This window comes from Anser cygnoides, chromosome 32 (assembly GCF_040182565.1).
Source record: "Anser cygnoides isolate HZ-2024a breed goose chromosome 32, Taihu_goose_T2T_genome, whole genome shotgun sequence".
Taxonomy (NCBI): Eukaryota; Metazoa; Chordata; class Aves; order Anseriformes; family Anatidae; genus Anser; species Anser cygnoides.
In genome coordinates this window covers 1,237,376-1,263,930 of record NC_089904.1, presented here as the reverse complement: position 1 = coordinate 1,263,930, position 26,555 = coordinate 1,237,376, and the positions used below count along the sequence as shown (strand labels likewise).

The following is a 26,555-nucleotide window of genomic DNA, read 5'->3' as shown; positions in this document are numbered from 1 at the left end:
GGTCCCAGTGGCTCCAGGGAGATGAGGGCCTGGGGATGGGGACCCTCGGCCCCCGCAGCCCCCCCCCCACCCTGTCCCCCCTCCACCACCCCCAGCACCGGGAGCAGGATTTGGCCTCTGCTGGGCTTTGGGAGGGGGGGGGGGGGGGCGAGCCCCCAGGCACAGGGGGGGAGACAAGGAGGGGGCTGCTGCCCCCGACCCCAAGCGAGGACGGTGGCACCGGGATGTCCCCCCCCCATCCAAGTGGCGCCGGGGGCAGGATGGAGGCGTCCGGCGGGACCTGGGGGGGCAGAGCGAGGTGATGGGGGGGGTGATGGGGGCAATAGGGCCGCTGTGCCCCCCCCCCCCCCCCGGTGCCAGGTCCTTACCCTCGTGCGCTACAGGCGGATCCGGCGCCTCCGGGCTGGGAGGGGGGGGGGGGGAGAGAACAGAGCATCAGGGGCAGCCCCGGCACCGGGGGGGGGGCAGCCCCAGTGTCCTGGGGGGGGGGCACCATCCCCGGGGGGGGCACAGCACCCCAAGGGCTGCCCCATGTGCCAGGACCCAGCGCTGCTGCGGGTCCCCGCCTTGGGATCCAGTATGGCACGGGGATCCTGTGCTGGGATCGGGCAGGGCTGGCCGTGCTGGGAGCCCGGCCTTGAACTGGGAACCAGTGCGGCACTGGGATCCGCTGCTGGGATCCCGTACTGCCCTGGGGCCTGGCATCGCGCTGGGATCCCCTACTGCCCTGGGATCCCATGCTGGGACCTGGCCGCACACTGGGATCCTGTAGTGCCCTGGAATCCCATGCTGGGAGCTGGCCGCACACTGGGATCCTGTAGTGCCCTGGGACCCCATGCTGGGAGCTGGCAATGCGCTAGGATCCCACTGCCCTGGGATCTGCTGCTGGGATCCCGTACTGCCCTGGGGCCTGGTATGGTGCTGGGATCCCCTACTGCCCTGGGATCCCATGCTGGGAGCTTGTAATGCACTGGGATCCCACTGCCCTGGGATCTGCTGCTGGGATCCTGTAGTGCCCTAGGATCCGCTGCTGGGACCCGGCAGCACGCTGGGATCCCCTGCTGCAACCCAGCCCTGCAGCCAGACCCTACGTTAGCTCACGGGGGTGGGACCGAGCCTGAGAGCACGATCCCGTGCTGGGATCTGGCATCGCGGCCCGATCCTCTAACCAGGTTTCCAAATTGGGATCCAGCACCACTCCGGGATCCTGTGCCAGGCCGTGGCGCCAGGACCCAGCTTCGTACTGGGGACCCTGCGCCGGGATCCGGTGTCCCACCGGGACCCTGCGCCGGGATCCAGCTTTGCACCAGGACCCGGTGCTGTGCCCTGCGCCGGGATCCGGTGTCCCACCGGGACCCTGTGCCGGGATCTGATGCTGTGCCCTGTACCAGGACCCCACACCAGGACCCTGCCTTGCACCCAGCCCCCGTGCTGAGACCCAGCCCCGCTCCGACGGAGCCCCCCGGGGCGACCGCGTGCAGGGAGAGGGTGGGGAAGGGGGCATGCGGGGCTTCGGGGGGGGCATGCAGGACTCGGGGGGGGACATGCGGGGCTCGGGGGGGGCCGGGCATGCACGGCCGTACCTGGGGGCTAACAGCTGGACTCGTCGTGGTGGGACGGGTCGCAGAAGAAGCGCGAGCCCCGCTTGGCGGTGCGGGCCGTGAAGGGGACGCTCTTCAGCGCTGCGGGGGGGCGGGGGGCATGGGGCCGAGGAGGGGGGCACAGGTCGGGGGGGGTGACAGAGACAAAGTCAGCCCCCTGCGTGAGGAGGCCAGAGGGGCTGGTGGGGCGTGGGGGGGGCCGTACCGGTGATGATGTCCTCGATGGTGCCGTCCTTGCCCTCGTAGACAGGGCGGTGGTCCTTAGCCTGGCGCCGCCGCAGCTCCGCGATCAGCTCCTGCTGCTGCCACTTGTTGCGCTGCGAGGGCCCCCCCAACATCAGAGACCCCCACACACACATCAGAGACACCCCCCCCCCCCCCCAGCCCCTGGCCCGGCCGCGCTCACCTTCTCCTGCTTCTTCGCCTCCTGTGCCAGCATCTTCTCCCGCATCACCTCCTCCTGCTTCTTCCTCGTCTCGTTCTCCTGCTCCGCGTCCTGCCGGGGCGAAGGGGTGGCACCAGGAGCCTGCCCGCTTCGAGACCCCCCCCCCGGCCCCTCCTGGCCCCCCCCCGTACCTTGTAGGAGCGGATGAAGCGGACAAAGACGGGGAAGAACACAGACGGGGGGGTGGTCTTGGGGCTCTCGCCGAAATACCGCACCACCGTGTTGTAGGCGTCCTGGCACGGGGACGGGCGGTGAGCGACGGGCTGCGCGCCCCGCGGCTCCCCAGAGGTGTGCAACGGGCGTGCAAAGCCACGTGTGCACAAGGGGCGTGCAAAGCCAGGTGTGCACAAGGGGCGTGCAAAGCCAGGTGTGCACAAGGGGCGTGCAAAGCCAGGCGTGCACGGAGAGCGTGCAAAGCCAGGCGTGCACAAGGGATGTGCACAGCCAGGCGTGCACAGAGAGCGTGCAAAGCCAGGCGTGCACAGAGAGCGTGCAAAGCCAGGCATGCACAAGGGGCATGCAAAGCCAGGCGTGCACAGAGAGCGTGCAAAGCCAGGTGTGCACGAGGAGTGTGCACAGCCAGGCATGCACAAGGGGCATGCAAAGCCAGGCGTGCACAGAGAGCGTGCAAAGCCAGGTGTGCACAAGCAGTGTGCAAAGCCAGGCGTGCACAGAGAGCGTGCAAAGCCAGGTGTGCACAAGCAGTGTGCAAAGCCAGGCGTGCACAAGGGGTGTGCAAAGCCAGGCGTGCACAAGGGGCGTGCAAGGCAAGGTGTGTGTGCCCGGCGAGATGTTCACGGGGAGCGCGCAGAGCGAGGCAGGTGTGCCGGGCCGTGCACGGGGAGCGTGCCAAGCGAGGCAAGCGCAAGGCGAGGCGTGCACGAGGGGCACACACAAGTGCAAAGCAGAGCGAGGCGTGCAGAGCAAGGCCCGCACACGGGCCTGCAGAGCGAGGCGAGCGTGCCAAGGGGTGCGGGAGGGCGTTTCGGAGCAGGGGACGCAGAGCAAGGTGCGTGTGACAAGGCACACATGGGGGGGGGGGCACGCAAAGCGGTGGACACCCGAGGAGCACGCAGGGCACTGCAGGCGTGCCAAGGCGTGCACGAGGGCCGCGCGAAGCGGCTCGGTGCCCCCCCCCACCTCGGCTGTCCGTGCGTCCTTCTGCAGCCGCTCCAGCTTGCCCTCGCTGGCGGCCAGGAACGCCCGCAGGACGCCGTTCTCGTGCAGCCCACACTCCCGGCGCAGCAGCTCCATGCCCCGGCCCAGCTCCTTCACGTCCAGCAGCACGTTCTCCAGGGACACTGCAGGGACAGGGACGGGTCAGGGTGGCCCCGAGGCCACGGCGGGCGGCTGGAGGTGGGGGACACGGGGGGGCACCTGCGGCTGCCTTCTCCACGAAGTGCAGCTCCTGCCAGAAGGTGGCCAGCTCGGGGTACTTCTCCCGCACCGTCAGCGCGATGAAGTGCAGCAGCGTCATCTTCCTGTCCGTGGACTTGGTGTCCAGGAGCTGCGGGGGCACGTGGCGGGGGGGGGTTACGGGGTGTAAAAGGGGATGCCCCCACACCCCGCATAGCCCCAAGGTAGGGGCTGCTCACCAAGTCCAGGCTCTGCAGCTTGAAGCCGTAGACGGCGCCGCGTTTGCTGCTGTTCATGTAGTTGCCCAAAGCCAAGATGATCTGCAGGGGTGAAGCACAGGGGATGGGGGGGGGGGGGGGGGTCAGGGAGGAGCCCCCATGCCCCAAATGGGACCCTCACATCCAGCTACGGCGAGGACGGAGGGCGAGGGCCCCCTCCCCGTGCCCACCTCCAACATGTGCTTCAGCTTCTGGGAGGACTTGACGGAGGCCGAGGCCGCGATGATGGCATTGAGCTGCTGCAGGGGGACGGGACGAGGAGGGGGGGGGCTCAGCGGGGCGCAGGGCCGTGGCGGGACCCCTCCCGGCGCCCTCCCCGGCTCCATACCGGTGTCAGCATCTGCAGGTTCTCAGCGAAGTTGCCCAGGAAGGCCATGATGGCCATGCGCTGGGGCAGCCGCTCCACCTTGCTGAACTGCAGCATGAAGCGGTCCTCGTCCGCCAGCTCCTCCAGCGGCTTGCGCTCCCGCTCGTACTGCCGCAGCGCCTTCACCTCCGCCTCCGTGGGCAGGAACCGCATCAGGCACTCCACGAAGTCCACCGGCAGCGTCGCCAGGTCGAACCTGCCCCAACCGTGCCGTCGGGACCCGGACGCCTCGCCCGAGCCTCCCCCCCCAAGCATTTGGCCCCGTGGCGCTGAGACCGGACCCCCCACCCAGCCCCCCTGTCGCGGCCCCGCCGCCCGTACGTGTGGATGGCCCTGCAGATCTCCTCGGCGCCGCGGCCGGCCTTGCGCAGGGTGATGGCCAGGTTCTTGGCCCGGTTGGCCTCCAGCAGCGTCACCTTGCTGGCGGCTTTGTGCGACGCCTTGTTCTTGGCGCAGACCAGGTCGAGCGCTGGGCCCTGCGCCTTGGTCTTGAAGAGCTCCTCGAAACGCTCCAGGTCGAGGTCCTGGGAGGGGGAGGTTTCGGGGGGCTCAGCGGTGCCACCAGCATCCCCCCACCCTACCCCGATCCCCTCCAAGCCGCTGCGGCCCCGCGCGCACCTCCAGCACCCGCTCGTCGTCCAGCTCGCTGAACACCGTCCCGCTGATCTGGTTGGGCTTCAGCGCCGTCCAGTTGAAGACGGGCAGCCGGAATTTGGTCTTGATGGGCTTCTTGATCCGGATGGCTGCCGGGGGCAAGCAGGAGCCAGCTCAGCCTCCCCCGGGGCGGGGGGACGCATCCCGAGCCCACCCTGCGCCACCCAGCCCTGGAGAAGCAGTCCCCACGCTGTCCCCTTGCCCTGGGCCACCCAACCCCATTGCCACGGTGCCTGCACCCTTCCCATGGCTGTTGCACGCCTGGTCTGTGCAACCCGTCACCATCTCCAGCCACGCTGCCCATGTCCCCACTCCCTGCACCCTCCCTGTCCTTGTCCCCATGGTCCCTGCACCCTCCTTGTCCCCACGGTCCCTGCACCCTCCATCCCCGTCCCCATGGTCCCTGAACCCTCCCTTGTCCTTGTCCCCATTTACCCTCCCCGTCCCCGACCCCTGGTCCCTCCCCACCTACCTGAGAGCCCAACGGTGAGGGCGATGGAGGGCGAAGCCCCGGGCAGCGGCGGGGCCGGCGGGCACTTGTCTGCAGTGGGACGAGAGGGTGACACCACGCCCCAGGGTGGCTGTCCCCATTTGGGGTCCCCAGCCCCAGGGACACCCCAATTTCGGGGATATCCCAGCTCCCCCCCCCATCCTCACCTGGCAGCGGGGGCGCAGGGGGCGGCAGGGGGGGCGGCGGGGGCGGCGGGGGGGGCGCAGCCTCCGGGGGAGGCAGGATGGGGACCCTCGGGGCCTCATCCAGAGCTTGGGGCTCGGACTGGGGGGGGGGCTCGGCGCCCAGGACGGGGGGCGGCTTGGAGCCGTAGCGCCGCCGGAAAGCCTCGTCCTTCTCCTTGATCATCCGCCGCAGCGTGTGCACCTGGTGGCTCGTGTGCTCGTAGGTCTCCTGGGGGGGGGGCCAACGTCAGTCGGGGTCTGGGGGGGGGAGGTCGGGACCCTTCCCCTCTTTTTTCCCGCCCCCCACCCCCAGCCCTGCGGTCCCCACGCACCTTGACCACCTCCAGCTCCTTCTCCCGCTGCAGCAGCTGCTTCTCCAGCTCCGCCACCCGCATCATGTTCTCGTTCTCCAGGTCCAGCAGCTTCTCCGTCAGCTGCGAGGGGGGGGACACAGCCGTGGCCCAGGGGATCTCCCCCGTGGCCGTCTCCAACCCGCCCCCCCCCCAGGCACAAAGCCGGCCCCCCCTAGGGCACCCCGTGTCGCTGACGTACGTGGGACAGGTGCTCCTCCAGCTCCTCCACCTTCTCCAGCGCCACGTTCTTGGTCTCGGCATCCTCCAGCAGCCCCCCGACATCGAAGACGTTGTCCAGGTACGCCTGGATCTGCACCTGCAGCTTCTCGCTCTCCGTGTGCCTCGACTTCTGCGGGCAGGGGACGGCGTCAGGGCCGGGGACTCCTCGGGGGGGACCCCAGACCCCAGACCCCCCCCGCCCCCCCCAGTACCTGTAGGAACTCCTCAAGCCCCAGCTTGGTAAACTCGTACTGGAGGTGCACGCGGAAGTTCATGTCCTCCACGGAGTGCACCACGATGTTGATGAACTGCATGCAGGCCACCTGAGACATGCAGGCAGGGCTGCATCAGCGGGGCTGGGAGCCCCCGACCCTTCCTCCTGGCCCCCCTTTTCTCCCCCCCCAGCCCCGGCGAGGTCCCGGGGCCGGGCACCGTACCATGAAGTCGATGCTGCTGTCCTCGTTGCGGAAGTAGTCCATGAGTCGCTCGAAGCGGTGCTTCTCCTTGCACACCTGAGCGGCGGTGGATGGAGGAGTTAGCACGGCCACGGTCCCCCAGCCTGGCTGGTTCCAGTCTCCCAAACCCAGCCCGGTCCTCGTCTTCCCATTCTCTCCATTCCCCGGGTCCTGGCGCTCCCATCCCAGCTCGGCGCCGATGTCCCCGCTCTTCCTGCTCGTCCCCCGCCCAGCCTGCCCTCTCCCAGCTCTGCCCTCACCTCCTTGAAGTTGTCGAAGGCCGACAGGATGATCTCGTGGCCGCCCCTCACCAGGCACACGGCCGCCAGCAGCTCCAGCACCAGCGCCTTGGTCCTGGGGCACGGCAGAGCCATCGTCCCCAGCCGGCAGCAGGGGACCCCTGCGCCTGCCCGGGGCAGCCCCAACCCTTACCTGGGGTTCTTGTTGTTGAGGCTCAGGGCGATCTCGTTGACGGCGTGGGGATGGGACATGACCAGGTTGAAGCCGTACTGCGGGGAGGGAGCGGGGATGCCTCAGCGGTGCCGGCGTGGGTGGCGGCGGCGGCATCCCCCCAGGGGCACCCGTACCTGGTAGTTCATGATGGCCCGCAGGCACATGATGCAGAGGTGGACGTCGTCCTTCTGGCTCACCAGGCGCGAGTTCTTCAGCGCCTTGCGGCTCGGCAGCGTCCCGTAGCTGGGGGGGGGACGGGACGGGACACAGCGACGGTGAGCGGGGACCCTGGCGCTGCCGGTGCCGCGCCGCAAGCAGGAGCCGACCCCACCGCCAGCTGCGTCCTGGAGCACCCGGCGGTGCCCAGGGCCACGCGCGGGAGGTGGGGACGGGACCACGGTGGGGACGGCGAGGGGACCGCGGGGCTTTCGGAGGGGCAGAGACAGAGAGAAGTGGCCGGAGCGCGAGAGGGACAGAGGCCGGTGGAGGCACGGAGCAAAGTGCTGCCCGTACTTACCCGGCGAGCGGCGAGGCGGGCGCAGAGGACAGAGAGAGAGAGCGCAGCCAGAGAGGCGAGCAGCCCGGCCCTGCGGGCAGAGACACGGGCACGTTACCCGGGGCAGAGCGAGAGCGAGAGGAGAGGAGAGACAGCACGGCCGCAGCAGAGCAGGGGGTCGGGGTGCCGCCGACGGGGGCCGCGCACCGCGGGCAGGACGGGGACAGCCGGCGCCGTGCTGCTGCGGGCGGGCAGGGCACGGCACACGCTGCAGCACGAGGGGTCACAGCACGGCGCGGGGCGCAGGCACCGCGGCACACGCAGGGCACGGCGCAGGCGGGCGCTCAAGGTGCAGCACAGGGCGGTGGCTGCAGCACGCGGGGCGGGCACGGCACGGCGCGCAGCACGGCGCAGGGGCAGCACGTGGCACGGGGGGCGCTGAGCGTGCAGCAGGCACCGTGGGCAGGACGGCGCGGGGCTGGGCACGGGGTGCTGGGCGCGCACCCCTGCAGCTGGCCAGCCCGGCGGGTACGTACCGTAGGGCGGTCTGGCGGGCGGAGCGGGCCAGGCTGCTGGCAAAGGGGGCAGGCAGGGCACTGGGGTGCTGCAGATCCTCAATGGATCTGCTCCAGGCTCTCAGCTTCTCCAGCGCGCCGTCCTCGCCGCCTTCCAGGCCCTCAAAATCAAACCTGGGTGGGACACGCGCGAGAAGGGGGGCCCGGCTTTGGCGCGGAGCGGCACAGCCACCGGAGCAAGCGCTGAAGCGGAGGCAGCGCGGCAGCAGCGGGGCGAGGAGGGGGCTGAGCACCCCGCGCCCCCGGGGACAGGGCTAAGCGCCAGCCTGCAGCAAGGACCCTCAGCGGGCACCCGGCCCCTCCGCACCACGGGGCGACGCTGAGCCCCCCCTACTCACATGACGGCGCACTGAGCGAAGGACAGGTAGTTCACCAGCACGTCCAGCCCCTTGTTCTCATCGTTGAGGAACTCGCGCACCCACCTGCGGCCGCACACAGCGGTCAGAGCCCGGGGGAGCTGGGGACGCCCTGAAACCGTGCCCCCAGCCCACAGGGACCCCCCCCGCCAGCACTGCTGCAACGCACAGAGGGGGTCGGGGGGGGCTCCCCAGCACCGACGGCGGTCGCAGCCCCCCGCTATCACCCACGCCAGCGCCGCTGGGGCGTTATCTGCCGGCTGCAGGGAGGGGAGGGCTCAGCACCGGGCGGGAAACCGAGCCCACAGCCTGGTGCTCAGCACCGGGGCAAGGCTCGGGCACGGCACAGGGAGCCCGGCAGGGATGGAGAGCACCGGGGGCACGCGTGTGTGTGCGTGGGGGGCGTGTGCCGGGGGCTAGCGCACACAGGGCGTGCATGGGGTGCGCGTGGGCAGAGGTGCACGAGGACACGGGGCAGCGCACAGGACCCGTGCGTGCTGATGGTGGGGGGGGGGGGGGGCTGGTGCACGGCCCCACGGCCCCGCGCGTCCCCACGCCGCGTGCCGCGGGCGGTGAGTCAGGCCGCAGCTGGAGCAGCCGGGGCCGCGCGGCCGCCTATTTCCTGCCGGCCCCAGCCCCTCGCCCCAGCGCGTTTCCTGTCTGAGGCTGCTGCTATTTTCAGGCCGCGGGTGGGGAGAGCCGAATCCCACAGCCGCTTTGGGGCCGCCACGGGGGCGCAACCCGGCACGTGCGCCAACCCCCCCGAGCACGCGGGCACGGATGGGGACGTCCCCATCGTCCTCCGGTCCCCAGCCCCGCGGCCAGCCTGGCTTCGCCCGTCCCCGGAGCTCCCGTGCGGGGCTGGGGTGCCGTGGGGTGGGCGCTGAGCCCCCCCCCCCCGGCCACGGGGAGGAGCTGGGCAGGATTTGGCCGCGTTGCTTCGCGCAGGGCGTCAGCGCCGTCCCATCCGTCCCGGCATCCGCCCCCGGGACCTGCCCGCTGGCAGCCCCGGCCTGCGGCACGGCCGAGCAGGAACCAGCCCAGTTCCTGCACCGGCTCCGACTTCCCCTGCAGCTGCAGCGCCCCGTGCCCCCCAGCACCCTGCGCTCTCACCCCACCCAGGACCCCCCCCCCCAGAAAAAACCACCCTTCCTTGCACCCCGCGCTCACCCGATGTGGTTCGTCCTCAGGCTGATCTCCAGCTCGCGCAGGACCTTGGTCGACTCCTGCACCCTCCTCCTGAACTTCTGCGGGCAGAGCAAGCCCTGAGCTGTGCCGCCACCCCACCTCGCTTCGCCCCCCTGCCGCCCCCCCCCCGCAGCCCCCAGCCCCTCACCTTCCGCGTGACTCCGGGGTCCAAGAAGCTCTGCAGCTTCTGGATGTAGGCGTGGGGGGGGCTCTTCACCTGGAACCGCTCCTGGGGAGGGACAGGGGAGATGGAGACGCTGACACGGCCCCGCAGCCCCCCCGGCCCCGCAGCCCCCCCCCGGCCCCGCACCTGGTCACAGATGAGGTCCCACTTCTTCTCGTTGTCGTACTGCCGCAGGAGCCGGGCTTTGTCCGGGGGCAGGTTCATGGAGCTCTGGGGACACAGCGGGGGCTCGTCACGCCACCGCATCCCACGGTGGGGACAAAGGGGACGCCGCGGGGATGTTGCTCCCAGACTGAGCCACGCAGGACCTGTGGCACCCGGGGCCACCAGCCCCGCAACGTGGCTTTTGTTGGTGACAGACTTGTGCCACCCACGAGCCCACGGCATTCCCGCAGTGGCCCCGCGGCACCTGGCCCCATGGCATGGCCAGGGCGCACCGTGGTGCATAGTGCTGGGGCATGGGGACACGAGCGTGGCACGGGGACATGGTGACATGGGGACACGGGGACATGGGGACACGTGCCAGGCAGGCGGGCAGCACCGGGCGCTGCCACAGCCCCAAATCTCCCCAGCACCACCGTGAAGCTTCCTGTCTGCGCCTGCTTCCGCGCTGGCAAACCGCAGCCTCCGCTGTGCCGACCGCGGCGCCGGGCACGGCAGGGCCTGGGCTTTCCCGGGTGCCGAGAGGGACCTGGGGACCCACTGGTGCAGGATGTGGCCCGTGGCGCCGGTACCGGCAAGGACGAGCTGGGAAAAACGAGGTGCCACGGTGGAAACGATGGGCGCCGGGGGTGCCGGATGGCTGCGGGTGCCGTTCTGTTGGGTGCTGCCACCCCCGTTGGGTGCTGCCACCCCCGTTGGGTGCTGCCATCCCCCTTGGGTGCTGCCACCGAGCCAAGGTGGCTGGCGGGCAGGGCCGTTAGCCGAATCCAGCCGCCACCACAGCAGGGAGGTGCCAGCACTCCACCCGCCCCGTGGCAGCTAAAATTATCCCTTCCTGGCCCCGCGGAGCTGCAGGAAACAGGAGCAGAGCCTGGGCGAGGCTGAGCACCCCTGGGACAGCCCCACGGGAGCAGGGGACAGCACCACGGGGATGGGGACAGGGACCCCGGCGCCCCCAAACGTGCCCTTGGCGAGACGGGACGGGAACGGGGCCGGTGCCTCCCTCCCCACGGGGCCACTCTTGTTTTGCTACCGCCGCCGCCTGCAAAATTGCAGGGCCCAGCCCGACGCCCCCGCAGTGCCTCACACCCGGCCCCCCCCGGCCCTGCGCCCTCCCCGGGCAAGGGGACCCCCCGGGACAGAGCCGAGGAGGGGCCGGGGGCCCGGCTGGGGGCTGCGGGGGCTTTGAAGCGTGAGCGCCTTCGCCGCCGTTCCCGCTGCTCCGCTTCCTGCCTTTGTGGTGGGAGCGGGGCCGCTCCCGGCCGGGGCACTTCCTTCACCCCCCACCCCCCCCAAAGATCCCCCCCCCCCCCACGGCTGAGCTGGGATGGAGCCCCCCGGGGACAGGGACGGAGCCCCCCCCCGGATGGGGATGAACTGGGGACAGGGGTTGCATGGGGACAGAGCCCACCCGGGGGCTGTCTGGGGGACACCTGGGGATGGCAAAAGGGCCGGATCCTGCCCGGTGCTGGGCCCCAGTGCTGCCGCCCCATCACACGGTGAAATATTTCCCTCCCAACGGCAGCAGGAGGACATCAAGCAGCAGCTACGGCGGCACGGGCACGATGGCACCGCGGGAGCCACGGGTGAAGCCCCTACGGCTGTGCCCCCACCCCAGTGCCAACGGGGACCCCGGTGCCATCCCCATGCGCCCGGCAGGATGCGTCCCCCCCCCAGCCCCATAGGCACCGGCCACAGCATCAGCCCCAAAGGTGCTGCGCTGAGCCACGGCCCCCAGCACCGTGTGCCACCGGGAGCTGGGGGGACGGCCCCGTTCCCAGTTGTCCCCCCCCCAGTGTCCCCCAGCCCCGGCTGCCGCAGCCCAGAGCCCCACGGGGCCGTGCTCGGCATTTCCTGCCCGCCGCGGCTTCCGTTCGCTGCGGCCACCACCGTGCCCGGGGATGTGATGGCCTTTGGGGACACGGGGACAGAGCCAGACACCGGGGACACGCGCACCGGTTGTCACGCGGCCACGGTGCCCCCGAAGCCACCCGCTCCACTGGGGACAAATCCCCGGTACCGTTTCCGGGGCCACCTTGGCGCAGGTAGCCCCAAACCCCCAACTGCGGGGCCACCCCACTGCGCAGCACGATGGCACTGGTGGTCCGCGGTGGCCCACACCCCCCGTTATCCGCTGGCACCGCCAAACCGGGGCCACGCCGCGGGGATACGGCACAGCCACGGCACAGTGCCAGGGCACGGGGACAGCGGGGAGCCGGGGGGGGAGGACACCACACCTTGAGCCGGTCACCGCCACCGGCACGGCCCCGGTGGCCACCGGAGGACTTCCAAGGCCGGGGGGCCACGTAGGGCATGGCACCCCCGGGGACCCCACACCTCTGGGGACCCCGAACCTCTGGGGACCCCGAACCCCCAGGGACCTCAAACCTTTGGGGACCCCAAACCCCTTGGGACTGCGAACTGCCGGGGTTCCACCGTCCCCACGGGGCTTTCCCGCAGAAATTCCCGGCACGGGGCGGGGGTAGAAGGCCGCCCCCCCCCCCCCCCCCCCCCCCCCGCCCCCGGTGCCCCGGGAGAGGCGTCACCCCCGAGGGGCCGTCCCGGGCCGGGGTTCCCCCGGGGCTGTCCCCCCTCGGAGCCGCAGCCGCTGCCCACCCCCTCCGGGGCCGCTGCCGCCGCCGGCCCAGCCCGGCTGCTCCTACCGGGCTCCGGTGGCGGCGGCGGGAGCTCCCCGGCGGCTCCGTCCCGCCCGCGGCTGCCCGGAGCCAGGCGCCGGGGCGCGTCCATGCGGGGAGCAGCGGGCGGCAGGAGGGGGGTGACGGGGAGCACCGGGACGGAGCGGCAGGACCGGGACGGGGGTGGGGGGGGGAGCCCCGGGACCGGAGGGGGGCACCGGGAGGAAGCGGGCGGGGGCGCCCCGGGACCGCCGGGGGGGGGGGGGTCAGACGGCGGGGATCGGGGCTCACCAGCACCATGGCGAAGCGCTCCTCCAGCTCGCACGGCTCCGGCATCGGCATCTTACCGGGGGCCAGCAGCCCCCCGGGGGGGGAGGCGGCGGCGGAGGCGGCGGCGGCGACCGCCACTCCCGGGCCCCGGGGCAGCGGCTCCCCGTCCGCGCTCTCCACGTTCCCCATCCCCGGCCCGGGGCGGCGGGGAGGCTCTGCCCTGCCCTGCCCGGCCCGGCCCGGCCCAGCCCGGCCCGGCCCGGCCCGTGCCGTCCGCCCGCCGCCCGCCACCGCCTCCCGTGCCCGCCCCGCCCGCCAGGCCACGCCCCCTCCCCGTTAGGCCACGCCCCCGTCCCACAGGCCACGCCCCCTCCGCCACACCGCACCCGCGCTCCGCCAGGCCACGCCCACATCCCGCCAGGCCACGCCCCCTTCGCTCAACCACACTCGTACCCCCTCCAGGCCACGCCCCCTCCGCCAGGCCACGCCCCCACCCACAAGGCCTCGCCTCCTCCCCGTCAAGCCACGCCCCCGTCACGCCTGCAGTCCGCCGCCGCCGCCGCCAGGGGGCGCCCAAGAGCAGCAGGCAAGCGGGCGGCGCCCATTGGCCCGGCCTCGCCCAACGAGCCCCGCGGCTCCGCGCGGGGGCGGGACGAAGCGCAGCCAATGGCGGCGCTCGGGCGCGGCCGCCGACCAATAGGCTTCGGCAGCGTCTCTCCCCACCTCCCCCCCGCACCGCCCCTCCTTGAGCGGCGGGCGGCGGGCCAATGGGGAGAGGCGGAGGGCGGGCCTTGGAGAGGGGACAGCCAATGGGGGGCGGGGGGCGGGGCGCAGTGGGGAGCGTTCGAGGCCTGGCACGGACGGCGGAGCGCGGCGCAGGTGAGGGCCGCGGGGGGGGGGGGCTGGGACCAGGCCCCGTTAACGGCCCCGGGAGCCCCCGCGGCGGCTGCGGGACGCGGGGGGCCCCCGGATCCCCCCCACAGGGCCGGGGGGGGCCCGGCCTGGGCAGCGCCAACCCCCCCCGAGGCATTCCCGGGGGGGCCGGGGCCGCCCCCTCGCACCGGGCCCAGAGGCGGCGGGGCCGGGAACCGGGACCGGGATCGGAACCGGGACCGGGACCAGGGGTCGGGGACCGGGGCCGGAGCCGGGACCGGGGACGGGGACCGGGATCGGGGGCGGGGAACGGGACCGAGAATCGGGATCGGAACCGGGGCCATGGACCGGGATCGTGGACCGGGCACCGGAGTCGGGGCCGGGGACCGGGGGCGGGGACCAGGATCGGGACCGGGATCGTGGACGGGGACCGGGGCCGTGGACCGGGATCGGGATCGTGACCGGGGCCAGGACCAGGGACCGGGCCGCTCTGAGCCCGGCCCGTGCCGAGGGGATCCCCCCCGGGGCCTCCCCTCTGGGTGTGGGGGGGGCTCCCCCAGCGGCCCCCCCGCGCTCGGCGCAGCCCCCGGGGCGGCAGCCGCTGGGCCCCGGGCAGCGGCGGCGCCGGGGCGGGCACCGGGTAAAGGTCGCCCGGCCCGAGCTGGCATCGCCGAGTGCATCCAGCTGCCGCCCTCTGATCCCGGCACCGGCGCTCAGAACCGGTCCTCCCCCCCCCCCCCCGGGCTCCCCTCCCGCTGCCGTTTCGGGGAGCCCGGGAGGAGCCGGCCCTGCCCCGTGCCCCGTCTCACGTAGTCCCGGGTAGGGTAGCAGTCTCCGGTTCTGCCCGGTGGTGCGGGGAGGAGCCCGTGCTTGTGCACCCCCCCCCCCCCCCCCGGTGGCACCCGCCTTGGTTTCCCTGTCCTGGTGCTGGGGCCGAACCGCCCCGGGGCAGCGGGGAGCACCTCGTCCCCCCCGCCAGGAGCACCGGGGCCTCGGTGGAGCCCCGGAGAAAGGCACCGGGTGCGGGGAAGAGCCCCCGGGCCCTCCCGGTCCCCCTGCACCCCTCGGGGACCGGCTGCCCGTGCCCCCCCCACCCCGGGGCCGGTTTCGCTTTCGCCCGCGCCAGAGTAAACAGGAGGCGGATGGGAGCCGCCGAGCCGGGGGAGGCCCCGCGGGGAGCCCTGGGCGCCGCTGGGGCCCTCGGCTGGGGACGGCATTAGGGCCGCTAATGGGGGCCCGGTGCAAAGCCGCTTTCCAGCTGCCGGGAGCGCTCCCCCCGGGGCTCAAGGCCTCTCCCGGGGCAGCTCCGGTCTCGCAACAGCCTGCAACGCTTGCACCAGCTGGGGGGGGGAAGCCCCACGCGCCTCCCCCCCCCCCCCAGCAGAGAGCGCGGCAGCCACGCAGCAGCTCGCGGCTCCTCCGGCGCCGGGGAGAGCATCGGGGGGGGGGTTGCAGAGAGCAGGGTGGGTTTTTTTTGGGGGGGGGGGGGGGGGGGGGGCAGGACCCAGCCTGAAACTCGCCTCCCTCCTTCCAGCCTGCACCTCTGCGAAGCTGCCGGTGAGTCTGCTCCCAGCTGGCACCATGAACGTCTTCGAGCGCAACATCAATTTCGATGCCCTCTTCAAGTTCTCCCACATGTGAGTAGCACGCGGGGGGTGGGGGGGGCTACACAAATCGTCCCGTCCCCCACCCCCGAACCAGCCTCACCCCCCCCCCCCGACCCCCCCCCTCGTCCGCAGCTCGGCCTCCACCCAGGAGCACCTGAAGAGGGTCTACGCCAGCTTCGCCCTCTGCATGCTGGTGGCCGCCGTGGGGGCCTACATCAACGTGGTGACCCACCTCTTCCAGGTGAGGGGGGGCGCTGGGGCAGGGGGGCAGCCCCCCCCCCCGGGAGGGCGGGGTGACACGAGCCCCCCCCCCCCCATCCCCGCCAACCCCGGTGTCCGTCTCGCCCCGCAGTTCAGCCTGCTGACCGGCCTGGGCTCCCTGGGGCTGATGATCTGGCTGACGGCCACCCCCCACAGCAGGGAGACGGAGCAGAAGCGCCTGGGGATGCTGGCCGGCTTCGCCTTCCTGACGGGTACGTGCCCTCCCTCCCACCCCCCCCCCAAATCTGAGGAGCTGCTGGGGGGGGGGGACACACACAAGAGGATTGGGTGGCCCCAAAGTCGCCCTGCTGCCTCCCCCTGTGGTCGGAAACCGGGGGGGGGGGTGAGGAGAGACCCCAGACAGTAACGCCCGGCTCTCTCTCCTTCCAGGCATCAACCTGGGGCCCCTCCTGCAAATGTGCATCGCCATCAACCCTGGGTAGGCGCAGCTCCCCCCCACCGAACCCCTGCCCCCCCCCCGGTGTCCCGGGGGCCCTGCTCACCCCCCCGCCTCTCTCCCCTAGCATCATCCCCACCGCCTTCCTGGGCACCGCCACCGTCTTCGCCTGCTTCTCGCTCAGCGCCCTCTACGCCCGGCGCCGCAGCTTCCTCTACCTGGGAGGTGAGGGGGGGGGCCGGGGGGGAGGGGGGCCCACATGGGGCCGGGGCTGGCCCCCCCCCACGGGGCCGGGGGCCTCACTCGCTGCCCGCTCTCGGCAGGTTTCCTGCTCTCCGGCCTCACCCTGATGCTCCTCTCCTCCGTGGTTAACGCGTTCGTGGGCTCTGCCTGGCTCTTCACGGTGAGCGCGGCCTCGCGCCGGCCTTCCCCGGGCCCGGAGCCAGCTCCAGAACCCCCCCAGAGCGCAGACACGGCCCCCCCCCCCCCCCAGGACGGGGTCCCACCGGGAAGCTCCCCGTCTAACACGCCTTTCTCCCCCCCAACCAGGCCAACCTCTACCTGGGGCTGATGCTGATGTGCGGCTTCGTGCTCTTCGACACGCAGCTCATCATCGAGAAGGCGGAGAGCGGCGACAAGGATTACATCTGGTGGGCGCCGCAGCCGGGCTGTGGGAGGGGGGGTGGGATGGGGTGGGGTGGGCCAGGCCCCCCCCCCTAAAAGCCCCGCTCCGTCCCCACAGGCACTGCGTGGATCTCTTCCTCGACTTCGTCAACATCTTCCGCGAGCTCCTGATGATCCTGGGCATGACCGAGGTGGGTGCTGCTCCCCGGGCCCGTCCGGGGGCTGGGGGGGGACACACGGGGCTGAGCAGCCCAGGGGGGGACGGGGGCCGCAGCCCCAGCAGTGACAGCCCCAGCAGTGACCGGCTGCCTCTCCCCTCGCAGAACAAGAAGAAGGAGAAGAAGTGAAGCCGCTCCACGTGGAGGTGGAGCCGTCCCCGCCCCGCTCCCCCTTCCCACCCCCGTCCCCGTCCCCGTCCCTCCTCCGATTCATTAAAGGGGTTCGTGCTTGCTGCCGATGAAAAGCAGCCCGGAAGCTTTCGCACCTTGTGGTTTTTTTTTGTTTTTTTTTCCTCTCGTTTAGCTTTTCCTTTGATTACCAACCAGCTGATTTTTGCAGATCCTGCTGGAGTTTGGCTCCCCTGCAGCCCGGGATGGCGGCCAGCAGCTGCTGGCTCCGCAGCCCGGGGTCCGTCAGGGTTATCCCAGAGCCGGGAGCTTTCGTTAGGGGTTTCTCCCACCCCCCGACCCCGCAGGCACCACATCCCTGCCAAGCCCTCGTGCGCAGACCCGGGGTGCGTTATCCCCTGCCCCAAAAGGTGGCTGCGGGCCCCCTCCCCACGACGGTGGGGGGGCGGAGGGACACCACCACCCCCCCCAGCTGCCCTGCGGGGCTGGGCACCTGAAGCCAAACCCCCCCCCCGTGCCTGCCGGGCCGGAGGAGCCTCTCCTTCAGCACCAGTGCCAAGAAATACAACGGAAAAGAACCCAGCCGCCAGCCGCCCAGCAGGTCTGCCCCAGCGCTGACCGTAATTCCCCCCCCTCCTCTCCCCGCCCGCGCGCAGCCCCCCCGCTGCCGCGCACTCGGACTGTGAAGACGAAGGTGTTTCGATTCAGAGCTCTATTAAAAAAAAAATAATAATAAAATAAAAAAAAAAAATCGCCATAGTCTTACTTTGTACACCGGGATGAAGTCAATAAAACGCTCAGACTTGACCCCCGCTGCCGTGTGTGGCTGGACCCTGCCTGCGGCGGGCGGGAGGGGGGGGCCTGGGGGGGGGGGCACTGTGAGTTCGGGTTGTGGGGGGGGCTCAAGGCTGAGAGACGACAGCGGCTTCAGGAGAATATATATAAATAAAACGGGGGGGGGGGCTTTATTGAGTTAAAAACCCGGCAGCGGGGGCTGTACACTGCAATAGCACCATCAGAGAGAGCTGGGCAGGGGCACAGGGCCCGGGCACGCAGCCTGGGGGGGGGGGGGGGGGGGGGGGGGCATGGGGCCCTGGGACACCCCCCCCCCCCCCCAGCAGGGGCAGCAGCCCCAGGTTGGGCCCCGCTTTCCCTCCCCTGCTGCCCCCCACTTGTGCAACGTTGCACGGGGTGGGGGGGGACGAGGGGTGGAAGACGTGCGAGTGTGACCCGGGGATGGGGGGGGAATGGGACGGGCCCGTGGAAGGGTTGGGGCGAGGGGGGTGTCTCAGCCCTGGCTGCCGCAGGAGGAGAGGCTGTCGTAGAGCGAGTCGCTGAGTGACTCCGAGTGCTCCATCCCGGGGGGGCCGCAGCCGGCGTCCCGCGACCGAGCCTCGGTGCTGCCCTCGTCCCCCACGTCCGAGGCGCTGGGCGTGCGGCTGCTGCAGGCGCTGAGCGCGGGGGGCAGCGGCGGGGGGGCCTCCGGGGATGCCCCACAGTGCCCAGCCGGGCTGCACGCGGGTGCCTGTGGGGATGTGGGGGGGCGTGATAATGAGCAGAGCAATGAGCAGGGCTCACCATGCCCACCCCCCCCCCCCCCCCCCCCCCCCCCCCACTATTTACATCCTTACAACCACAGCCCCCCCCCCCCCCTTACCAGCGCAGGCCGGTGCAGCCCCTCCAGCCCCCCGGGGGGGCAGAGGAAGGGGTCGGTGGCGCCGCAGGCTTTGGCGTTGGGGAAGGTCCAGTTCTTGCTCTGCTGGACGCGCCGCGGCTTCTCGGCATCGGCGTCTGCAGGGAAAATTAGGGGGGGGGGAGGTGTCAATACCAGCAAGGTCACAACCCCCCCCTCCCACCCATGAGACACCCCCCCCCCACACTGCACTGGGGCGCACCTTGCGCCGCCAGCGGGGCGTCGCACGGCCACCCCCTGCCCGGGTGACACGGAGGGACACGCACCTTGGGGACAGCCCCGGTGGCTGTGAGCGCTGGGGGGGGCGGTGGCACGGGCGGGGGCCGCGCTGCGGTGCTTGCCGGGCACCAGCAGCTCCTCCACGCTGGGCACCTCCCGCTCCAGCGTGCGAGCCTTGCGCGGCACTTTGGTGAGGGCCGCCGGCCGCGCCGGCGCGGCGCCGGGCAGCGGCTCCGGGCGCCCGCGGGGTTTCGGGGTGCTTTTAGCGGGGGCCCCCCCATAATCCGGGGGCGGGAAGGTCCCGATGCCGCTGTCCAGTGTCCGCGTCAGCGACCCGCACGCTGCGGGGGGACAAGCGGAGGCGTGAGGGCTGGGGGGGTAAGCCCCCAAAACCCCCATGGGACCCCCCCCCCACGCCCTCCGAGACGGCCGCTCACCCGCGAAGTGCTGCGACGTCCCCGATTCGGACAAGCTCTCGTCCGACGGCAGCTCGTCCCGCAGCCCCACGTCGGGCACCTGCGGCAGGAGAGGAGGGTGAGCGGCCGTGGCCTCCAGGGAGCTCGGATGGATAGGTGAGGGGTGGGGACTGGGGGCACGGGGGGGGTCCCAACCTTGTCCAGGGGCTCCTGGCAGCCCCGCAGGTGGCCCACGATCCCGTTCCGGGGCGGCCGGCAGAGCCGGGGGTCTTTGGCATCGGGGGAGACCCGCTGGAAGTCACACAGGTCCCGCTTGTGCTCCAGGCGGCTCTCGTAGGACACGTCCTTCCCGTCCACCCTGGGGACAAGGTGGCATGGGGAGGGAAGTTGGGGACCCCCACACACACCCCCACCACGCTCAGCACCCAGCCAGTGCTGGGGGCACCCAAGCAGCTGCCCCCCCAGAGCAGCATCACAGAGGGGACCCGCAGTGCCCCCAAGCCCACGGTGTCCCCAGCTCCGGCTGTGTGCCATCCCCCCACTCCTCCCGTGGTGTCCCCAGCCCCTTTGCCCACGCTGTCCCCGTTCCCGACCCAACTGCGTCCCCAACCCCATCACCTCCTTCTCCCTCCCTCCATGGTGTCCGCAAGCCCGCGGTGTCCCCACGCCCACGGTGTCAAGCCCGTGGTGTCCCCAAGCCCGTAGTGTCCCCAAGCCCGCGGTGTCCCCAGCTCCCCGTTGGCCTCGGGGCCACCCCTGACCTGTTGAGCAGCTGCTGCATGAAGTTCTCGGCCGTCACCTCCTGGTACATCACCTGGAGCTGCCCGGGGCTGCGCTCAGCACCGGGACCGCGGGACCGGGGCCGTCCCTTGTCCAACGCCAGCCCGTGGAGGAAGGCCTGCTCCTCCTGCAGCGCCTTGCGCAGGTCCTCCGCCTTCTCCATCAGCTTGGAGATGTTGAGGCTCTCGGCCTCCAGTTTGCGGGCGGCCAGCTTCACCTCGCGCCGCAGGGGTGCCGGTGCCCCGGACCATTCCCGGCCCCGAGCGCCCTCGGCGCGGCGGCTGAGCGCCGGCAGCTTGCTGCGCCGCAGCCCGAACCAGCTGGCCAAGCCTCCGGCCGGCTTGACCTTGACCTCCGCCGCCGGCGCCCGCTCCTGGCCCTGCAGCCGCAGCACGTTCTCCTCGATGCCCTTCATCACCTTCTCCTCGATGGCCGAATGCCCGGCAGCGCCCGCCGCGGACCCCGCGCCGAGGGCTTCGGGGCCAGGCGGTGCCTTGCGGGGACCCCCGGCTGCCTTGGCGGCCCCCGCTGCCGCCGCCGCCGCCGGAGCCGCCTTGGGCTCCTCGCCCCGGGGCCCCCCGGTTTTGCCGGCCGCCTTGGTGGGCAGCTTGGTGGGGCTGCCGTGGGGGCTGCGGGCAGCCTTGGCGGGAGGCGGTGGGGGGGCGCGCGGCGGGGTCCTGCCACCGGGGGGGCGCCCCTTGCCCCCCACTTTGCCGTGCTCGCCCATGGAGCCGGAGGAGTAGCACCGTGCCAGGGGCTCTGCGCCGTGCGCCGGCTCGGGGTGCTTCAGGCTGCCCCCCAAACACCCCCGGGCCGGGGGCCGCGGCTCAGCACCGTGGCCCCTCTCTGGCCGCCCAGGACCGGGGGGCTCACGGCTGTCGGCGCCCCGCAGCTTGCCCAGGGCAGCCAGGCGCTCCTTGAAGGGCAGGTAGCCTGGCTCGGGGGGCTTCTTGCCAGGGCGGCGGGAGGGGGCTGAGCCCCCAGCACCACGGCGGGGGCTCGGGGGGGACGCGGCTGCCCTCTCCCCACCGGCGGGGAGTGCCGCCGGCAGCGGCCCCAGGGGCGGCTCGGCTGCCTCGTAAGCGTGAGGCAGGGGGAAACCCGGGGGCTCGGGGGAGCCCGGCTCTGGGGGGGCGTCGGGGGACGCGCGGCGGCTGAGCACCGGTGAGGCCTCGGGGTTGCTGCTGCGGCAGGGGATCTTGGAGGCGCGGGCGAGCTGGGGGCTGAGGCGCAGCGCCCCGGGGGGGCCCGGCAGCTTCAGCGCCTTGAGCACCTTGGAAGGGGAGGTCAAGGGGGGCGCCCCCCCCGCCCCGGGTGAAGGCAGCCCCAGGCGGGGGGAAAGCGGGGCGAAGCCGCCCTCGGGGCTCTCCTCACACGGGGCGTACAGCCCCAGGAAAGCGGGGTGCTCGGGGCCGCCGCCACGCTGCCGGGGGGGGGCCGGAGCCTCGCCGTTGAGGCGGCAGCACCCCCCGTCCCCCCGCAGCAGCCGCTCGGCCAAGGCGCTGAGCAGAGCCCCCCGCGGCGGGGCGGCCTCCTCCGGCGACGAACAGGGGCTGCCCTCGGCCCCCCGCCACCCTGCAGCCGCCCCCAGGCCCCGCAGCGGGCAGGGGGCCCAGCCCGGTGCGTCGGCCCCAGCCCGGGGTTCGGGGGAGCAGGGGGAGTCGGGGGGCCCCTGGGCGTGGGGGGGACCCGAGGGGGGTCCCAGCAGCGGGTCCGTCTCCTCCAGCTTGCGCAACACCTCCAGGATCTGCGCTTTCTTCTTGAAGAAGGGGGAGAGGGCGTCCAGGGAGGGGGCGCCAGGGCTGAGCACGGGGCTGCCCGAGGGTCCCACCGGGGTGGCCTGTGGGGGGACAGGGCACTGTCACCCTGTGGGTGCCCGGTGCTGGGATCCCGAGTGGTGGAGATGGGCTAGGGGGATGCCACGGGCTTGGGGACACCCAGGGGTGGAGGGGCTGGGGACAGGGATGCAACAGAACCAGGGACAGGGACACCGCGGACAAAGGGGGGTGGGAGCTGGGGACATCACAGGAGGAGCAGGGGATGCCGTGGACCCGGAGAAGGGGACACCACGGGCATGGGGACGGGGACACCATGGGCATGGGGACGGGGACACCACGGGCAGCCCCCATCACCAGGGCAGGGGGCTCAGGGATGGGGGTGCCGCGGGCTCGCAGAGGGCTCATCGTGGCCTTGGGGACACCCCAGGCCTGGAAAGGGCAATGCTACGGGCACGGGGATGGGGACAAGGCATGCGGGGGGGGGGTTGGAGGCACCGGTACCCACCTCTGCTGGGGGGGCACAGCAGCCGGGGGGCAGCAAGGCGGGGGGCTGCTCGGTGGAGCCCAGCTGGGGGCTGCCCGGAGCATCCAGGGACACCGGCACCGGGTGCAGCGGCAGCTGGAGGGGAGGCAGCACCAGGTTACGTGGCTGGGGGGGGGGTTCTGCCCCACGCCCACCCCCCCACAGCCCACCCCCAGCATTAACACGGACCCCCCCCGACGGCACCTGGGGCAGGGATCCGGCCGAGAGCTGCAGCTTCTGCTGGAAGAGGTCGCTCAGCGCCTGGTTCTGGCGCTCCAGGTCGAAGACGCGCTTCTTCAGCTTGATGCACTCCTCACGCAGGTCCTGGAGGGGGGGGGACAACGATGGCAGCGTCACCCCGGCTCCCCCTGGGTCCCCCCCCCCCAGCCCCACGGACACCCCCCAGACACCCACCTTCTGGTTGAGCAGTGCCTGCACCACGTGGTTGGCGACCTGGGGAAGAAAAGAGGATCTTGGGGGGTGGGGGGGGGGCTGCGGAGGGCACACGCAGCCCCGTGCCCTGGCACACGCGTGTGACCCCCGCCGAGCCCCGGTGTCCCCAGTACCTCATCCAGGCAGCGCTCGTAGGTCTCCCGCTGGTTCTCGTTGGCCTGGGCCAAGGCCGAGTTCTCCGCCTGGGGACAGAGAGGGGACAGGTTCAGGGGACGCTGCCGAGGGGCCTGGGCTCTTGGTGACCCCTCCCCGTGGCACCGAGGGAACCCTCCTCTGCCTGGTGGGCTGTGGGGGCTGCAAAAAAGGGCTGTCCCCAACTGCCCCAGCCCAGGAGTGGTGGCACCGTGAGAAGGTGGGAGCTGTCCCCACCATGTCCCCAGGGCTGCTGGCTCCGTGGCACCAGCTGTGGACGGATGGTGGCACCGGCTGCGCGCTGGCACCGGCCGGAGCCGCCCGGTGGCCCCGCTCCCCCCCCCTCCGTACCTCCAGCTCCCGCAGCCGCTGCAGGAGCTCATGGCTGGTGCCCGTCTCGCTGCGTGCCGCGGGGCTCTCGTCTCCTTGCGCCTCGGCCGCGCTCTCCGACATCGCTGCCTGCGAGGGGACGCAGCCGAGGCCGGCGTCCCCCCGCCCGGGGCACTGCCAGGCCCAGACCCCCCTCACGTCGCTGGGGTCCGGCCAGGACAGCGCAGACGTCCCCAGCCTTGTCCCTCTGCAGCGTCACCTGGGGGGGACACCGGGGCTGAGATGGGGGGGGGGGGGGGGAACAGGGGTTCCGGTGCCTTCGGGGAACACCGGGGCTGGCACCGGCATCGCCATGCACAGCACCCCCGGGCCAGCACCGGGTCGCCACGGTGGGTACGGAGCCCGGGGCTGGCACCGGGGGGTTCAGAGAGCCCCAGGGTGCAGAGGGGGCCCCCCCCGGGGCTGGGCAGCCCGGTTGCACCGGGGCTCCCCCCCCGTTCCCCCCCGGTGGTGCCGGTGCCTCCCCGCGCTGCTCGCCCCGGGGCCGCTCTGTGCGCGGCGGAACACGGCCCGGCCCCGGGAACCGGGAACCGAGAACCGAGCCCCGGGATCCGAGCCCCGGGAACCGGGAACCGAGCCCCGGGATCCGAGCCCCGCACACTCACAGCCCGCAGCTCCCGGCGGCTCCGCCCGTCTCCGCTCCCCGCAGCCCCGGGGCCGGTCCCGGCGGCGCTCCCGGTTCCATCCCGGCCCGGCCCGGCCGCGCTATTGTTGGGAGGCGGCGGCGGCCCGGCTCCGCCTTCCCACCGCGGCCGGGGAGGAGCCGGGGCCGCCGCCGCCGCCGCCCCCGGTGCGCGGCTCCGCCAGCTCCGGCCCCGCGGCCCCGGGCGGGGAGCACCGGGGAACCGGGCACGAACCGGGCAGCACCGCCCGAGGGCCCCCCCCCCGCCTCGGGGCACCGAGCACCCCCCGGCAGGGAGAGCCCGGGGGGCACCGGGAATTCCCCCCAGAGGGGGGCTCGGAGCCCCCCAGCACCCCGCGGAGCGGGGTCCCGCAGGGCACCCGGCTCCGTTTTTTGGGGGGCAGGACCCTCGGCCAGGCTGTGGGCGGGGGGGGGAGTCGGGACCCCCCCAACCCGTGAGCCAGGCGAGGACCGGGGCTCACCCAGGGCTCACCCGGGGCCTTGGCGCCGTTTGGCTGCAGGGCCAGCACCGGGAAGACCGGAGAGGGTAAGAGGGAGGCTTTTGGGGTGCCGGCGGGTGAGGGGCCGTGTGGCCACCCCGCAAAGGATTCGAGCCAGAGGCTCGCCACCAGCCGGGACGGGAAGGAGCCGCTGGGAAGCGGGCGAGCTCAGGGTGCGCGTGGCTCTCGCAGCGCCTCAGCCCCCGCAGGGACCCCACGAGGCCGCCCCGGACCCCGCCGTCGCCAGCCAGGCCGAGGGCAGGAGCAGCCGAGAAGCCCGGTGCGAACCCCGCCGCCTTCCACCCGGCGCCATGAGAGCGGCACCGCCGACCAAAGCACGCCCGTGTCCCGCGGCGCAGCGGGGACAGGCGCGGAGAGGCCGCAGGACGTTCTCCCGAGCCCCCTCCCCACCACAAGGCGCTACGGGACCCCGGCCACGCGCCCTGCGCCCCACCGCGCAGCCGCACCTCGCACGTGCTGTCCCCGTGCCGTCCCTGTGCCGTCCCCGTGCCGTCCCTGTCCCTCTGCAACCCCGGGGTCCCCCGGGCGGCACGTGGCGTCCCCCGGCCCCTTCTCAGCCCCCGGCGCAGGAAGCGGCCCCGGGGCCAGCGGCTCCGGCTGCGTCACGGGGGGGAAGTGAGGCTCTGTCTGGAGGGGAAGAGCCGCCCGCAGCCCCCCCAGGCCTCGCCACTGCAGCCGTTCCCTCCCCGGCACGGGGACGTGGAGTGGGGACAGTGCTGGGGCAGCAGAAGGGGACGGGGACGTGGCTGCAGCAGGGCCGGGGGTGCTCGGAGCCCGGCTCACCCTCCCCAGTCCCACCGGGCCCCTTGTCACCCTGGTCCGAGGGACAGCAGCCACCGGGGACGCAGCACGTGCACAAACCGCTCGGCTGCGGGGACACGAGCGGGGAACCGTCCCCAGCCACCGCGCTGTCCCACAGGGTGGCCTCGGCCTGCCCCACGTCACCGCCACCACCGCAGACTTGGGGACACGGGGTGGCAGCCCTAAGCGTCCCCAGCCCCACCGTGCTGCAGGGGCCGGGCTCCGTTTGGGGCAGCCAGGATGCGCTGGGGACACTGGGGACAGCTGGGACGCAGCAGGGACAGCAAGGACACCCCAGGGACGGCCGGGACGCACCGGGGACAAGCGGGATGCGCTGGAGAAGCAGCCTGAGGGGAGCAGGGGCACAGCGAGGACAGCTGGGACGCGCTGGGGACACGTTGGGGACACGGCAGGGAGAGCCAGGAGGCACCGGGGACAGCGGGGACACGGAGGGGACGGCCAGGATGGAGCGGGGACACGCGGGCGGGATGGGGGACAGCGGGGGACACAGCGGGGAGAGCCTGGATGTGGCAGGGGACGGGGGGACGCGGCGGGGACACCTCGGGGACACCTGGGAACAACGGGCAGGGGACGGCGGGGACACACCGGGGGCGGCGGGGACACACCGGGGGCGGAGGAGGCACGCACAGGGGACAGCCAGGATGCACCGGGGACGCACCGGGGACGCACCGGGGTGGCCGGGACGCCGCAGGGACATCCCGAGGGGGGGGGGGGGGAGGCCGGGCCGCCCCGCGCCTCCTCCTGCCGGGGCCCGGTTGCCCGGGGCTGCGCGCAGAGCCCGGCCCGGCGGCTCCCCCCTCCCCGGTGCCCCCGAGCTGCGGCCCAACTTCCCCGGGGAGCCGCCGGTAACGGCGGCGGCGGCTCCGCTCCCCCCTCCCCCTCCCCTCCTCCTGCCCCAAACCCGCCGCGGACTCACCGGGGGCTACGGCGGGGCGGCGGAACGGGACGGCATGGCCGGGACCGGGCTCGGGACGGGGACCGGGGGGGCCGGGACCGGGGCTGGCCCGGCGGCGGCGGCGGTGACGTCACGGCTCCACCGGGCCGGCCCCGCCCTGCGCCCCCGCCGCCGCCAATCCGCGACCGGGGGCGGGCGGGGGGGGGGTCCCGGAGCCGCCGCCGCATCCCCCGGTCACGGCCGAGCTCGCCCCAAGCACGTCCCGGTGCCGCCCACCCCCCTCCCCGCCGCCCCCGGGGCTGGCACCAGGCACGGCCCCGGTTGGGGGGGGGGAGGTGCAGAGCCCCGGTTCGGCGGCTGCGGAGCCGAGGACGGCACCGGGGGATTGCCCGGGGCTTGCCGGGGCTGCGGTAGCACCGGGGGGGTCGCCCACCCCCTTCCCACCCCCCGGGACAGCCGTGGGCACCGGCTCGGCCCCG

General features: G+C 73.1%; 3 protein-coding genes across 8 annotated transcripts; 1 reads left to right on the top strand and 2 right to left on the bottom strand.

Annotated features, from left to right (window-relative positions):
• Positions 1 to 13,032, bottom strand: FMNL3 (formin like 3). Of its 4 annotated transcripts, none has more exons than XM_066985588.1 (28): positions 12,745 to 13,032; positions 9,782 to 9,865; positions 9,620 to 9,700; positions 9,454 to 9,530; positions 8,266 to 8,349; positions 7,889 to 8,041; positions 6,991 to 7,099; positions 6,836 to 6,912; positions 6,664 to 6,757; positions 6,386 to 6,460; positions 6,161 to 6,271; positions 5,929 to 6,075; positions 5,709 to 5,810; positions 5,359 to 5,605; positions 5,174 to 5,242; positions 4,666 to 4,790; positions 4,369 to 4,571; positions 4,009 to 4,243; positions 3,851 to 3,919; positions 3,642 to 3,722; positions 3,424 to 3,553; positions 3,187 to 3,347; positions 2,178 to 2,279; positions 2,008 to 2,097; positions 1,807 to 1,918; positions 1,584 to 1,682; positions 369 to 403; positions 1 to 280 (listed from the first exon to the last, which is right to left on the bottom strand). In XM_066985588.1, exons 1-26 carry the CDS (start codon positions 12,910 to 12,912, stop codon positions 1,591 to 1,593), a joined length of 3,078 nt encoding a protein of 1,025 aa, XP_066841689.1. In that variant the 5' UTR covers positions 12,913 to 13,032; the 3' UTR covers positions 1 to 280; positions 369 to 403; positions 1,584 to 1,590. The 4 variants fall into 4 exon arrangements, with proteins under 4 accessions (XP_066841689.1, XP_066841690.1, XP_066841688.1 ...); XM_066985587.1 differs by having other exon boundaries at positions 6 to 280; positions 5,929 to 6,078; positions 12,745 to 13,031; XM_066985589.1 differs by lacking the exon at positions 7,889 to 8,041 and having other exon boundaries at positions 5 to 280; positions 5,929 to 6,078.
• Positions 13,033 to 13,485: 453 nt separating this feature from the next.
• Positions 13,486 to 17,587, top strand: TMBIM6 (transmembrane BAX inhibitor motif containing 6). 2 transcript variants are annotated; one of them, XM_066985591.1, is made up of 10 exons: positions 13,486 to 13,602; positions 15,131 to 15,233; positions 15,336 to 15,444; positions 15,556 to 15,676; positions 15,855 to 15,903; positions 15,989 to 16,086; positions 16,185 to 16,264; positions 16,411 to 16,511; positions 16,604 to 16,676; positions 16,809 to 17,587. In XM_066985591.1, exons 1-10 carry the CDS (start codon positions 13,491 to 13,493, stop codon positions 16,830 to 16,832), a joined length of 870 nt encoding a protein of 289 aa, XP_066841692.1. In that variant the 5' UTR covers positions 13,486 to 13,490; the 3' UTR covers positions 16,833 to 17,587. The 2 variants fall into 2 exon arrangements, with proteins under 2 accessions (XP_066841692.1, XP_066841694.1); XM_066985593.1 differs by lacking the exon at positions 13,486 to 13,602 and adding an exon at positions 13,697 to 13,847.
• A 345-nt stretch (positions 17,588 to 17,932) lies between these two features.
• Positions 17,933 to 26,251, bottom strand: NCKAP5L (NCK associated protein 5 like). Of its 2 annotated transcripts, none has more exons than XM_066985585.1 (12): positions 26,098 to 26,251; positions 23,178 to 23,415; positions 22,808 to 22,876; positions 22,656 to 22,694; positions 22,446 to 22,565; positions 22,224 to 22,337; positions 19,922 to 21,780; positions 19,356 to 19,518; positions 19,182 to 19,260; positions 18,792 to 19,085; positions 18,490 to 18,623; positions 17,933 to 18,357 (listed from the first exon to the last, which is right to left on the bottom strand). In XM_066985585.1, exons 2-12 carry the CDS (start codon positions 23,277 to 23,279, stop codon positions 18,121 to 18,123), a joined length of 3,210 nt encoding a protein of 1,069 aa, XP_066841686.1. In that variant the 5' UTR covers positions 23,280 to 23,415; positions 26,098 to 26,251; the 3' UTR covers positions 17,933 to 18,120. The 2 variants fall into 2 exon arrangements, with proteins under 2 accessions (XP_066841686.1, XP_066841687.1); XM_066985586.1 differs by lacking the exon at positions 26,098 to 26,251 and adding an exon at positions 24,806 to 24,988.
• Positions 26,252 to 26,555: the final 304 nt, after the last annotated feature.